General features: G+C 41.4%; 1 protein-coding gene across 4 annotated transcripts in view; it reads left to right on the top strand.

Moving 5' to 3' along the window:
* DIAPH2 (diaphanous related formin 2) overlaps window positions 1–14329 on the top strand; it is a 168468-nt gene that overhangs the window by 112523 nt on the left and 41616 nt on the right. For all 4 annotated transcript variants that reach the window (XM_030967679.1, XM_030967681.1, XM_030967680.1 and 1 more), the window contains one exon: window positions 5057–5152. In XM_030967679.1, coding sequence (XP_030823539.1) covers window positions 5057–5152 — 96 coding nt within the window. The remainder of the gene's footprint in view (window positions 1–5056; window positions 5153–14329) is intronic.

Here is a 14329-nt window from a genome sequence, read left to right as displayed (position 1 = left end):
TTGTTCAATAGTAAGGAACTTTTAAAAGGAAATTATTAACAATGGTAAGAGCATTGACAATTTGTTCTGCCTTACATATCTGCTCATCACAGAAATTAAAAGTGCCTCAGTACTGTACCTTAAATGCAGCCTTGGAACTGCACAGAACTTTATTTACAGGTGTAATTACTGAGCTATCACATGGGATTTGTTGGGGTGAGGTTTTTTTTTGGTGAGCTGCACAATCTTTTCTTTCCCACACAGAGGCAATCCCTTCCCATTTCTCCAGATAATTCACATTGCAGCCTGTTTGAGGTGTGGTCCTTGCAGGACGAGGCTCCAGGGGCTGTGTGGGGGCATCTCAGTGTGGCCACAGCAGACCTTGACCATTGGGACATTTTCTCCCAAAAAATTAAAAAATGTGCATTTCAAACATTGTTTTCAATAGCCTGCCTGTACAAAAAAGCAGGTTTTTTTTTCTTCTTCTTCTATTAATTTATTTAAGCCTGAGGTCAGGTTATCATCAACAATATTCTTAATTGGTGTGTAAGCAAGGCTTTGCCTTGTTTTGTAAACTGACATGAGCTGGGGGTTCACTTCTCAGTCACACTGTCCTAACTTGTTCTCCTCTAATTAAAAAGTAAATAAGAGGCACGAGACACCACTCTGCTGCAAGCTGCAGAGCAGGACTGCTTCCTGGAGATATTTATTATGCATGCAAAATGAATTTAGCAAATGAATAAAATGCAAATATATGGGGAGAACACAAAAACACGCTTTCCCAAAGACATTGAGAGCTGACCTTTTTAAGTGAATATATTGCAATTAAAAATTCTGGTGCTGGTTATGAATAAAAAGTCTTGTTTAAAAGTTTCTACAGGACACCCATTAGACTTTGAAAAGTGCATAAAAGTTCAAAGCAAAACAGGATAGTGCAAGATGTGAATAGCAGCACAATTTTAAAACCCTTTGGAGCAGCAGGAGGCAGCATGTGTTACCTAATGAGATATTTGACTGGACTCTTTCAGTAAGGACCTAAATTTATGAAAAAATTCCTGTAAAATTCCTGTAAACCTTTGCCCAAATGGCTGTGCAATATCTACACTTCTTATTAACTTAGATCAGTTTGCAGTCTGTATATTTATAATAACGAGTACAAGATATTTTGCAAGCGCGTTTGGAAAATACCAGAAAATAAAAACGTGCCAGCACAATATGTTTGTAAATATGTACAGGTAAGTCCTGTAGCAATCAGAGCAGACTGATTACTGAAGGCACTGATTGCTGTTTAAGAAGGGAGGGCAGCAGTACCCCCAGGAGCAGCAGCACCTTCCCAGCTGTGGCTCTGAGCTGAGGGAAGCAGATCCACTGGAGCTGGACCACGGGCTGAGCTCTGGGGGAGATTCTGCAGCCCCCAGTTATCCCAGCAGCTGGCACCTGCTGAAACATCCCCCTCAGCTTCCATCAGAACCCTTTGGGTCAGTATTTCTGCCTGACAAAGCCCAGCAGGGGCCAGGCTGGGTTCGGGGGCTGGCAGTGCCAGCCCTGGGGCCAGGCTGCACTCAGAGCTCCCAGCCCCTGGAGGGTTTTGGGTTTTTCTCTTTGCTCTGCTGGCACTGCCCAGCTCCCAGAGCACAGGAGGAGCTGGTCCTGCGTCCTTCCAGTGGCTGAAGGAATTGTGCTGCCTGAGGCACTGTGTGTTGGAATGCACCCCTGGTTACATCAAAGGCTGTTCCAGTGCTGGTTTCTCTCCTGTCGATGCTGTAATCAGGCTGGTGCCCCACTGCTCCTGGAACCACAGGATCCTGGGTTTTGTTGCTGTTTCTTTGGTCACCTCTGCAGATTGGAGCTCTTGGGCATTCCCTGTTGAAGAGCTCCTGGCTGGCCTGTGAAGTTACACACATTAATTCAGTTATTCCAAAGCTTCTGTATGTCGGGTCTCTTCAGCAGCGCAAGGAGCAATAATGTTGTTCTATGGAAGAAGAAAGTTATTTGTCTTTATTATTACATTAAAAGTGGCCCAAATCTGCTGAGCAGCACTGGTGTAAGGCCTGGGCCCTGCAGGAGCACGAGCATTTCTGAAACGCCCAAAAACACACCTGATTCTGTGGCTCCAGAGGAGAGGGAACAGAATTGGTGTCAAACCCAAATCCAAACAAATGGATCTTAACACTTCAGATCATCACTGAGAATCCTTTTGCAGTCTCTTTAACACCTGGAGAGAATCTGGCCCTTTGCTAAGGCAAATCAAAGAAATTACCAATTTTTTTTTGCATGTCTCCACACATTCTCTCTTTTTTAAATGCTTGGGGCCAACTTGGAGCAGAAACAATGAGGAAGAAAATTACTTGTTCCAGATGAAACTCCTGTCCTTGTGTACAATGAAAGACATCTAAAAGACAAATAATAATTATGTGTTTTATTTCTGCTGACAGAAATGTTCGAAATAAGTTTTTAGTTTTCAAACTTCTGGCAATTTCTGTCTTTGTTTTTTATTTGTGTCTATAAATTGCTGTGGGTGGTATAGAAATGACAAACGGAGGAGGTTGCAGGTCCTGTGTGAAGAACTGCAGCAAGAACTGCAGGAAAAGACTGAAATTTCTGTTGAATTTTACTTATCAGTTTTAATCAGGGCTCCCTGAAAATGCAGTTCTTTGTCCAGTTCCCACTTAACCACCTGAAATCTTTGATTAAGATGCGCTGCTGAGATCAGACCTTGCATGAATTTTACTTTGAGGAGTTAAAGATCTCATCACTCTGTCCTACAGCTTCCTCAGTAATGTGTTTCATGTTGTATATTCTGGCATCCCAAAGCCAGGCTGGCTTTTGGCAGTGGCAGTAATTAGCAGGTAGAGCAGCTCACTCAGCAAAAAATGGAAGGCTGCATAAACATTCATGAAGTATTGAAGGGTTTTTGTCTTTTTTAATAAACTCTGCCAACTCTTACTTTTAATGAAGATCGAAGAATATTGTAATTTTTCTACACATTAAATATTCTAGATATTAACTAGTTCTGGGTGTGCAGTCACTGCCATTAAGTGTTTCAGACCAACTTGATGTGTATTAATTTGGACAAAGTGTATTCACAGACCTTTGATTTTGAAGGTAAATTTAATACAGAGCCAACAGCAAATCAATGAATAAGCATGGGTAGGATAAGAAGCACAAAGAAAAACAATTATGCTGTACAGTTTAGAGAAAATTCTGGCTTTGGATGTGAGTGGGAATTGAGAAAAGCTAATTTGCTTATTTGTTTTGCAGGAGCTCAGTTGTTTAAGGCTTTTAGGTGGAATGTAATTAAAACTGGTATTTCAGAGTCTTGTGCTGGTTCCTGCACTTGCTCTGCTCCCTTTGCTCCTACCCTGGCTGTGTTGTGTAGTGTGTGCAGAATGGCTGCATTTAGGTGGATGTATAATTTAAAGGTATCCAGTAGTTATTCTAATGATCAGCTTGTAGAAATTTGAACCAGGCTCTGTTCTAGGTGTGCTCTTACATCAGGTGTGGATGGAGTCTAATAAATCTGAATGTAACAGAGAACAAGGACAGAACAGTTTATTCATTAATAGAATGCTTTTAAACTTGAGCATTTGGGAGCCTGAATGTGCATCTAACCTCCCACACCTGGTGTGAGTCAGAAGGTTTTTACCATAATGTAATTTTTTTGCTTAAAGCAATGATCTTCCCAGATGGGGAAATTTGTATGAGTTTGGAGTCTGAGAGATGTGGATGAAATGTCCACCTACCTGCTGAGACTAACCTATATTTTAGTTTTGGGGTATAACACAGATGTGGGAACAGAGAGAGGCATTCATCAGTAGTTTTGTAACCTTTCAGTTCTTTGACCTCTATTTCTCATGCTGCTGAATGCTGCTGTCAACTGTTATTAACAGACTGAAATGCAAAGGAATGTAAAGACTCAAATATATAAAAAGAAGTAATTTTTCCACCCAGATTTCCATAATGCACCATAAAGTCCAGCAATTTAAGGGCTGCAAGTGAGCTTGGATATGAAAAAAGCAAAATAAAAAATGGAGAAGAAGTAAAATTCAGTTGTTAGGAAGTGTTACACTATTGACTTCCACTGCATGATTATCCCCTCTTCATTCTCCTTATGTCACCTGAAGACCATCCATGCTATTGATTGTATAGATGATTTTTCCAAAGATCTAGTGAGTCATGAAGTCGGGAGGCATCATATAAAATATTTTCTGTGTGCTGCGATATTGAACTGTCTGCTGCTCAGTGCCATCGGATGCATTGATTAAACTGACCTGGTTGCACTTCAGAAAAGCCTCCAGCTATCCCAGCAGTGAGGCAGCCATCACTCAGCAGCCTATCTGCATGCTGAGGATGGCATCAGTAATGCACAGGGTGACATCTCCAAGCTGAAAGAAGGGTTGGCATCACCTTTGCCTGGTGGGCATCACCCACAGCAGACAGTGTCCCCTGCCCAGCAGCGTTGCTCTGAGGTATGCCTGCCTCTTGTTTGGCAGCATTATGGAAATGGGACTCTGGACTTCTGTTTCCTTCTAAATCTGCTTGCAGTTGTGCTGATGGAACTTTCTTGCTGAAAGAACAGTAGGGTTGGCATCACCTTTGCCCGGTGGGCATCACCCACAGCACACAGTGCCACCTGCCCTGAGATGTGCCAGCAGCCTTGCTCCGAGATGTGCCTGCCTCTTCTTCGGCAGCATTATGGAAACAGGACAACTCTTGTGTCACCCTGGTTTTTTAAGATTTTCTAAGCCTTCTGATGTTGATGTTCTTGTGGCGAACTTTCTCACACACTTGCTGTAAATAACTCATTGTTTTGCATTCCTTTATGGAGGAGGTGAGAGTTGGGCTGTTGGTCTGTCCAGTGTCATTGGAGAGGTGGCACTGTCACCCTCCAATCCACTGCCACTCTTGGAAAACTATAAATGTTGGAGTCAGAAAATAAACTTCCCTCTTTCTTCACCTTGAGAACGGCGCTGTGCGCTTGTGTTCTTCCGTGTCCTATAGCGACACTCTTGGACTTCTATTTCCTTCTAAATCTGCTTGCAGCTGTACTGATGGAATTTTGTTTTCCTGCTTGCAGAGGGTGATGAGACAGGGGTGATGGACAGTCTGCTGGAGGCCCTGCAGTCGGGAGCAGCTTTCAGGGACCGCAGGAAACGAACGCCGCGAGCGCAAGGTAAGGGAAATCCTGCAAACTCTGGGCTACAAACTGAGCACCTTCAGCTGGGCTACAAACACAGCCATCTGAAGCTGCTTGGCAAAGACTTGCCTGCAGTTTTCCCTGTGCTGCTGTTGGGCAGTGAGCTCCTGTGAAAGCCCAGCACATCACAGATTTTTAACCTGCAGCTCAGGCTCTAGCTTGTGTGTGCTCCAAGGGCTCCTGTGGTGTTTGAAATGGCATTTAAACATCCCTGCACTGAGTGTGCTTCATTCTTACAGCTGTAAGTGTAATTAATTCATTGTAGGTGGTGCCATGAGGAGTGTTAGCTCCTCAACAAATAAGATTTGAGTGTTCAGCTGGTCATCATTTCCAAGCACTGCTCTTGGGTGTGTTCTGCTCTGGTAGGAGCTTCCAGCATTTGGAGTCTTCAAAGTAAAAATACATTAAGATAGTAGTGTATTATATTTAAATAAATATCTATATTTACTTCAAAGTAAAAATACATTAAGATAGTAGTGTATTATATTTAAATAAATATCCATATTTACTTCAAAGTAAAAATACATTAAGATAGCTTCGTTTTCCTGAGAAAGACAATGGTATTGGACTCAACTCTGTCCACTTTACTGAGCAATTGCTTCTTCCTGCAAGGGTGATTTTGAGACAATTTGAGAATCAGTGACAGCATTTCCTTCGTTCACTTCTCTGCTTATGATATTCCAGATGCACACACTTTGTGAAATGCATTTACTCTGCTTTCACTTTTCATCCAAGCTCATGGTAACTGTGTTTTGCAATTTTTCATTTCAAACACGTCTTCTAGTAAAAAATACAGTCTTAAAAAGCTACAGTTGAAGCTATTTGACATAAAATCAAAAGCTTGGTTTGGATATGTTTGGCAAAAGAGGGTCATAAATAAGCCATGTTAATCCACCTGATCCTCAGTGAGCTGGGGTTAGGTTCATGTTGGCTGATGGTTTTTTTTTAGAGGAACAGAAGAGCAAAGGCAAATTCTTTTACTCTCTTTAGTAGCAAAGGTAGCACATAATTATTTTTAATTTGCCATATGCAAGATCTTATGAAAAAAACCCAAATAAGTGACTTGATTTGCTCATACTCTGAAGTCAATTCTGCTACATTTCCAGGATCATTCTTAATTCAGGGCTTGTTTCTGCTCTCAGATCAGATGTGAAAGAAATCCTCGATCAAAGTTTGGTTTTTTCCCCTATCTTGAGAAGTATCATTTTGAGAGATGGTTTCCCTGTATTGTGCCTTGAGGAGACATTTGTCACCAAGTGGTGACAAAGCAAAGCTTCCCAGGGACCCGAGGAGAATGCACAAAATCTGCTGCAGCTGAGAAAACAGAAGATGATTGAACCTGGGGCAAAACCAGGGATTCCTCAGCAAAAATAGGGGACAGAGCTAATTAAAAATCTCTTTGGCTGATCTTCTTTTTTATGTAGTTACTTTGACTTCTGTGTTTGGAATTTCATTGAGTCAGGTGATATTCCAGTGAGGCCTGGCTTTTAAATGGAAGGAGCTGATTGACTTTGGGGAACTTGCTGTGAGAAAAGCAGTGGGTCCTCCAGTTCCAAACTCTGGCCAAATGTAAGTGTTCTGTAAGAGAAAAGGCCATAAAGTAAAATTTTCAGGGGTAGCTAAGAGTTGAGACTAGGATGCAATAAATGTTAGTACCAGTTAAATATCTCATTGAAACGTTCATGTAAATTTCCTCATGTGGTTTAGAAACGTACGTGACATTTTGTGAGTAACTTGTCTACACACCAAAAGGAGCCTCAAAATGTGGCTGTGACATTTCTGAGCAGTGAACTACAGCATGAAAATCCTGGAACCATTTACCATTTACAACCTTCCACATCTCTCCTTCAAAAAAGGAGCAGTGACAGTTCCCTCCTTGGTGCCACTCTGTCCTGCAGAGCTCCATCCTGTGAGATTGGGATAAACAATTAATTCTGTGCCTCCTCTGGTTCAGTGGAAGGGGGAAAAAAAGGAAATAAAAGGCCTGGAAAGAAGAGCTTGGGGGATTTCTGGGCTTGCTGGGTTGTGTGGTTGTGATTGGCAAATGGAATAATTCTGTTTGTGGGCAGGAAACAGTGCAGGGGTTTTCTGAGCATTGTTAGAGCTGAACTGCTCTGGAGTTTGGGTTTGGGACACTCATGGGGAAAAATTAATAAAGGTGTTGCTATTTCCACAGTTAGAATTGTCCAGCAAAGTTTTGGTTTTGAACTTGTCTTGGTTGCACATTATGGTCTGAGAGGAAAATCCATTAAAAGTTTTCTGCCTGTTTGGACACAGATCTCATTTTTCTGTGTCAGTTGTGGTTGGAGTTTAGCGAGGAGAAAAAAACAACTTCTGCTTGTTTACTGTTTGTAGTTTTGCTAATTCCTTGGCAACAGTTGGCCCCTACAGAAAGGCAAAAAACCCTGTCCAAACCCCTAAAAAACCGAAGGAAATGCCCCCAAAACCACTCAGCACTGCAGCAGGTTCATTTTTGTACAGTTCTCATGTATGTGCTCTAGATCTGTCTTTTTCCAAACTTGCTTATTCTGTTTGCATCTTCTCATGGTGAAAATTAAAACTAGAGAGGTTTCACACCCTCACAGTGGCTGCAATCAGAAGATCGTGCAAATTCAGCTCGTGTTGTGTTTGCTTCCAGTGGTTTCATGAAGGAAATTTAACTCAGAGGGAACAAACTGTAGTTTCACTTCTAGATTTTTGATCAGTTTAGCTGAAACCCCACAACTTTGCCAAAAAACACCAAAAAAACCAAGCCAAAAAACCCCTGTGTGTGTTCCCTGTGGCTTTAGGTGAGCTGGGCCTGGGAAGGATTAATTAATTTGTACAATGGAGCTGCAGTTACTACAGGCTTACAACAAGGAGTGTCATTCCACCTCTTCAGTTTGCCTTTTTTACAGGGGTTGCAGCTGTACCTTGGAGAATATTTGTGCTTACATGGTCATGCCTTTAAAATAATTCCTTTTAAATGAATTCCCAGTCAGATTCAGACTGGGTAAGAGGTGCAGAAGGGAAGAGAGGGACTGCTCAACATTGCAGTACTTCTGCAGGGGGAAAAATCAAAATGTGAAATGTACAGACAGGTTCAGAAAAATAAAACCCATTTCAAATATGTTTCACTGCATTATGTTTGTTTGCTAAGCCTGGAAATGAAAAGCTACACTTTAATGGGTTGCATTACAACCCCAGACTTTTCCAGTAAAAATGGTTTTGTTAGGAGGTCATGGAGGTAACAATAATAAATTCCTGCCCCCCTCCTCTAGTTTTACATTTCACTCTGCTCTTTTCTGTTCCTTCTGCTGTAGATTTCTCAGTGTGCAAAACCATTGTGAGGTTCTGTCTCCTGAGCTCAGTGCTCCACTTCATTGTTTCTAGCCACAGATTTTAGGGAGAGAGATTGTCCTTCCAGGGGATTGCTTTGCTTAGAGAGCCTACAAAATAATAATTAGAAATCAGCTTCTAGAAATGTTGGTTCCTCTTCCAAAAATACCCTTGCATTTTGCAAGTTTGCCAATATTGGGATTATAAAGAGCAGTTTTAGGTGGCATTTATCACAGGGAGCCATTAAAATCTGCATCCAGCCCTGCTGCTGCACAATAATCCCTGCCCTTTTTCCTGGCCCTGGGCTATGAAATTATTAAAAGAAGACCAATTCAGGAATAATTTTTTTCTCTAAATTAGCTTAAGCAAATTTCTGCACAGAGCTAACTATTCTGCTAAGGCTCTTTTTATTAAGTTTCTAAGGTTTTTTTTTTGGCACGGAATTTAATTTCTTTTAGGAATGTTAATAACCAGTGCCCTCCTCTCCCATATATGCAAACTCTGGCAGGCTCCCTGATGCCCTGGGCAGTTTTTCCTGTGCCTCTCACTGCTGGGGATGCAGTGCTGCAAGGGACAGGCACGAAGGTTCTGCTTTAGATCTCTGTGTGTTTCTTGAGGATTTCCTCTGCTCTCTCAGCACACATTTTGGATTTGTTTTTAATTCCTGCATCAAAATCAGATCAGTTGCTGCCCTGTCATTATTTCCATGCTAAGAGCACACCTTGAGAATGAAAAGGAGACCCAGAACCTCCCTGGTTCTCTCAGCATCTGGTTTGTGTTTTTGGTGGGAGCATCTGAAAGGCTTCCACTCCTTGTTTAACCTTTGCAAGAGAAAAAGGAGTTGTGGTAATATTGTTCCTATTTTTTAATGATTTTTGGTAATTTTCATGTGGCATTCAGACATTTTAATTTAAAATATGGTTTTTTTTAAGTACGTGGATATTTTTCATTGCATCAGAATTCTAATAGAAGTTTATTGTTTTAGGAGTTTTGTGTTTTCTGCTTGGAGATAAAACTGTGCTTAAAGACTCACTTCTGCTTATCTACACCTTGCTAAACTAATTTTACCTTTGCACTGCTTGTATTAAATAAAATCTGGAGGGTTAGTTTGGGTTTCTGGGTGCACAGTCCTCATTTACCTGAGCCACATTCAAATAAAAGCCTTCAGTCAAAGCAAATCTGCTTTCCCAAAAGTGTTGTCAGTCATTCTGGATGTGACAGTTGTCTAAATAAGCTGGGTTTTGATATGCTTGCATCCGTGAATTGGTGAGAATGTCATGAATGTTCAAATGCAAGGAGGTGGGAGGTGCGCTGAGTTTGTGCTCAACAAAATGTCTTTCAGAGGAACAGATCCTTAACATTAAATACCTGTTATCAACTCGGAAATGTCCATTATGAGCTATAAAAAATTTAGTCCTGAGTTTAAAAATCAGTTTGTATTTTAAACTTCTCTATCTTTTCAAACGTTTTAGGTTTTAGGAGCTGAGTATTTACAGGCATGTTTGCTGTGCAGTTGTGTCGTGGAGGATTTTTGCTTACAGTCAGGTGCTGTTCACTAATGGGACTCACACAAGATCCAAGTGCTCCAAAATTCCCACATCTGTAATAGCAAGAGCTGAACAAGGTCACCAATAATAAATTTACTCGTTTTGCTATCATGGCACTATTGTAGATTTAAGTTTGCTTTTTATTTCTAAATATAAATATGGGCACCATTCAAATTGAATCTCAGCAAGTTACCTGAGTCCTGAGAGCTCCATAAACAGTCCCAAAGCTGTTTAAAAATAGGTATTTGTGGTATAATCTATTTTTACTGTGTCTGCATTTTGTCTTCTGGCTTTTGTAATTAAAGGAGTAGTTAGATAATACATTTTTCCTGTGGCCTGGCATGAAAGGAGCAGCTTTGAGATGGGGAGATTTTACTTGACAGGGGAGGTGTCTCTGCCTATGACAGGGGGTTGGAAATAAATGATTTCTAAGGTCCCTTGCAGCCCAAACCTGAATTCTGTGAGTTTTCAGAGGAATTCTCCTTAAAGGAGGATGGAGGAGAAGTGGACAAAAAAGAAACTAAAGGGGCTTCAGCCTGCTCAGACTGGATGCTCCAGGTTTTTAGGTGGACACCAAATTCCCTGGAGCAGGCAAGGAGTGAAGAGGCTCCGAAACACCTCAGGGCCACTGTTCCCGAAATTCAGGAATTCTGTACATTTGCATAATTGCTCTCACCTCTGTGGGTGTGTTACCCTTCTCTGAAGCAAGGGCTGGAGATTGATTTGTTGTCTTTAAAATCGATTTTCTGTTCTTGGTATGCAGGGACTGTTCACGTGTTGACCTAGAGCATTTCAAGTGTTTATAAATGTTTGGGGAGCTCCAGAGACACAGAGGAATGGGACTGTGAGCTCTGGGCTTTGGATCTCTTGTGCTGCTTTCTCTAAGTTGTTATTTGCCATTTAATGTATTCTTATTTCCCAATACAAGAGTTTTTCCTGAACAAATGAAAACGTGACATCAAATGGCAAAGCCGCGTGCACATTCTGCTAAATGTCCTTCAGAAAGTTGTTGTGCTATGTAATTGTAACTAATTACCTCAGTTTGTTCTTCATCTAAAGCATTTAGTTACTTACCCAGGCTAAGGAGAGTTCTGTACCCCTTGCTTTTATTAGTGTGCTGCAGAGTGCACTCAGTGCAGTGGGAAAAGTTCTCCCTGTGAAGTTTCAGAATATTTTTCAAGTTTCAGCATTTTTAAAACTCAGCACTGGTGTTACTTTACTCACTGAATTGCCCTAAGATCCAAACATAGGAAATTCTAAATTTGTGTGCCTTTTGAAGTACAAACCCACAGTCCATGAGTGATGATGGGAGTTCCATGGGAGCACTGAGGATTCTTCATCTGCAGCTTTACCACAGAACATCTGAGCTTGTGCCAATTGCTCCAAACCTTGAAATTGAGTGTTGGATTTCATTTTACATTTCCATACATATTTGTATTTATTTATATTTATTCATTTAAAGTTGTTTGTGTCTGTTTGGTGGCAGGACTCTGCAGGCACCCAGAGCAGCTCTGCAGTCACTCACAGTGTTTATTGTGGAGCTCCTTTCTCTTAGAGTTGCTCTGGTTCAGTTGCCTCTGAACCTCCTAAAAGCCTTTTTGAAGGTCCTGTGTTGTGAAATAGATTTTTAGACACAAAACAAAGCTTTTCTGAGAACCAGGAATTCTTCCCAGCAAGCAGCTTATCAAAAGAGTGACCCAGGATGAGACTGCCAAGGTCGCAGAGAAGGATTTTGTACGAGTTGGAAGTCACTCACCATTCTGAATTTATTTATTTTTTAATTCACACTGAATCTGAAAACTGTTCTATTTTAATGAGCTATGTCCTGCTAGATGGGAAGGCCTCCATTTCCAGAGACTGATAGCTGAATTTTGGCTGCATCTTTATGCAGTAGCTGAAGTTAGAGGAACTTTTTTACATGCAGAGAAAGGATATTCATGCATTCATTTACCAACTACATGAGTAGTAATGAACGATATGCAAGGCTAACTTAATTTGCATTTGGCCATTTGAATTTTCTTTGTCAGTGCTGACAGTGTTATCATGCAATTATTGTGAAACACTTCTATTTGAAAAATTTTCTCCCACAGTACTGTTTACTGAGGTAAAGCACATTGGCTTTAATATTTTAATATATATACATAATGAATGGAAAGGGAAGAGATGAAAATCACTGTTGCAGTGTATGACTGGGGAGGGGATTAATTGAAGTGACATTAGGTCCAAATGGTTATTTTGTAGGCAGGGAGGATTTCTGTTCCATCCTGTTCAGGGCACACGGTGTAGAACTGAGTCCCCAGCCTCAGCACGGAGCCACTGGCCCAGAGTTCTTCCTTGTGGCTGTCATCTGAGCTGCAAGAACTTCATTTGTTTCCTTCCTGCAAAGGCAATATTTACCCTGTGGGTTATGATGTAAGAGAGAAAACCATGAAACTTCTCATTTTATTGTGGCATCAGCGGGAGAAAATAAGAAAAAAAAACCAAAATGACAATGCTCAGTTACAGAGCATTACAGATACCATCTGAGGCAGTTGTGTCATTCTGTGAGAGGCCAGCATTGCAGTTGCCTCAAATAATTTTATTTTCCTGATTTTTTAGTTTCATAATCATGAGAATTTATTTTTCTGATGGTTTAGGTTCACAATTTTTCATTTCAAAATAAATGAATTTATTTTCCTGCTGTTTTTAGTTTCATCTCTCTGTAAGAGGATAAGTTAAAGATGCAGCCCAGGTGTGCAGTGGCAGAGGGACAGGTGGAGGCCAGCAGAGCTTTTGGAGCAGCTCTGCAGAGGAGGGCACCAAGTGTGGGATGGACAATGCAACCTGAATTCTGTGCTTAATCCTGCGGGTGTTATGGTACTCACAGAGGTGTGCTACCCAAAAACAGAGTTTGGTCTTCATAGCTTATTACAAGTGCAAAATGTTACCAATTTTGTGGTATAGATTTTGTGATATCAACTCGTCCTCAATTGGATTGCTTTTGTGCTTCTAGGAATTTGGGCGAAGATCATTTCAGGGAGCTGATTTGTGTATTGGCAGGTTGTTGGCTGGCTTTATCTGTGATTTTTTTGCATCTTTCTACAAAGCATCTCTGGTCATTTATTCATAATATATTGGGCTTAGAAGGCTGCAGGGCTGACTTTGCCTGCAGTGCACTTTGTCAGGGCGCAGGCACTGTGAGCTGCAGGCAGGCTGGGATTCCAGCTGCTGATGCTGCCCTGGGAAGGCTGAGCTGGAACAGGGGCTGGAGAGTTCCAGAATAAAGCAGGGATTTATTCAAAGTCTCTCCTCCATGGATCCACCTTGGGCAGCACAAGAGCTCAGCCAGGGCTGCACCCAAGATGAACCAAAATGGCCCCAAAATGCACGAGCGGGCACGGGGTCTGTCACTGGGATCAGTTCTGCTCCATTTGCACCTTGCAGCTCATTGTCCCATTCCAGCTTTAGCCCCTGCAGTCCCACCCTGCTTGTTTTTCTCTCTCCAGCCCACGGTGTTTGTGCTCCTGGGCTGAGATTTGGATCATTTGTCCTTGGTGCCCAGCTGGAGCAGGAATTGTTTTGTCTCCCTGCTCTGTGCAGAGAGCTCAGCATGCCCTGATGTGAGCCCAGACCCACACACTAAAGCAGCACAGAATCAGAAAAATATAAAAGCAAAACCTGAGGCATCATTGAGACCTGGTCAATCATCATTTCAAACCCAATTTCCTGTCAGTATCACCATTGCATTTCTGAAACTGCAGCACAGGTGGTTCATCTCATTATTGCACATTATTGCCTCAGCATAATGTAGCTGAGCTGGTACATTTGTAATGTATGGAGCTCCAAAATTGCTCTCACATCCTGAGCACTATCCATGCTGCTTAATTGTAGGACATTTGCACTGCTAGGTTGTTTCAGTTTTCAATGCTGTTATATTTTAAAGGGTGCTGCAATTAGGGTGAAGTTATTTTTAATGATGACTAAAACCAGGTGTGAGATATTGATGATGTACATTAATAATAATTCTGATAGTCCTGTATTTTAGAGTAACTAGTTTCAAATCACAGAATTGCCTTTATTCTGTAAAAACCAGACACCAGCCTTAAAAGAGTTGGTTTTATTTAGCCATGCTCAGAGCACCCTGCAGAAGTGAACCTTTGATATGGTTTGTTGATCTTCTCAGTAGAAGATCTCTGCATGTTACACAGCTGATTTCTCTTTTGGAGGGGAAAGTGACATAATAGGCTTTGATATAAGATTTTATAAGAACATTATCACTAATATATCTATTAGTGTGTGCATTAGCTCA

The sequence above is a fragment of the Camarhynchus parvulus genome, chromosome 4A (genome assembly GCF_901933205.1).
Source record: "Camarhynchus parvulus chromosome 4A, STF_HiC, whole genome shotgun sequence".
NCBI classification, from domain to species: domain Eukaryota; kingdom Metazoa; phylum Chordata; class Aves; order Passeriformes; family Thraupidae; genus Camarhynchus; species Camarhynchus parvulus.
Note: the sequence above shows the minus strand (reverse complement) of the source record. Positions and strands in the feature narration are given on the sequence as shown.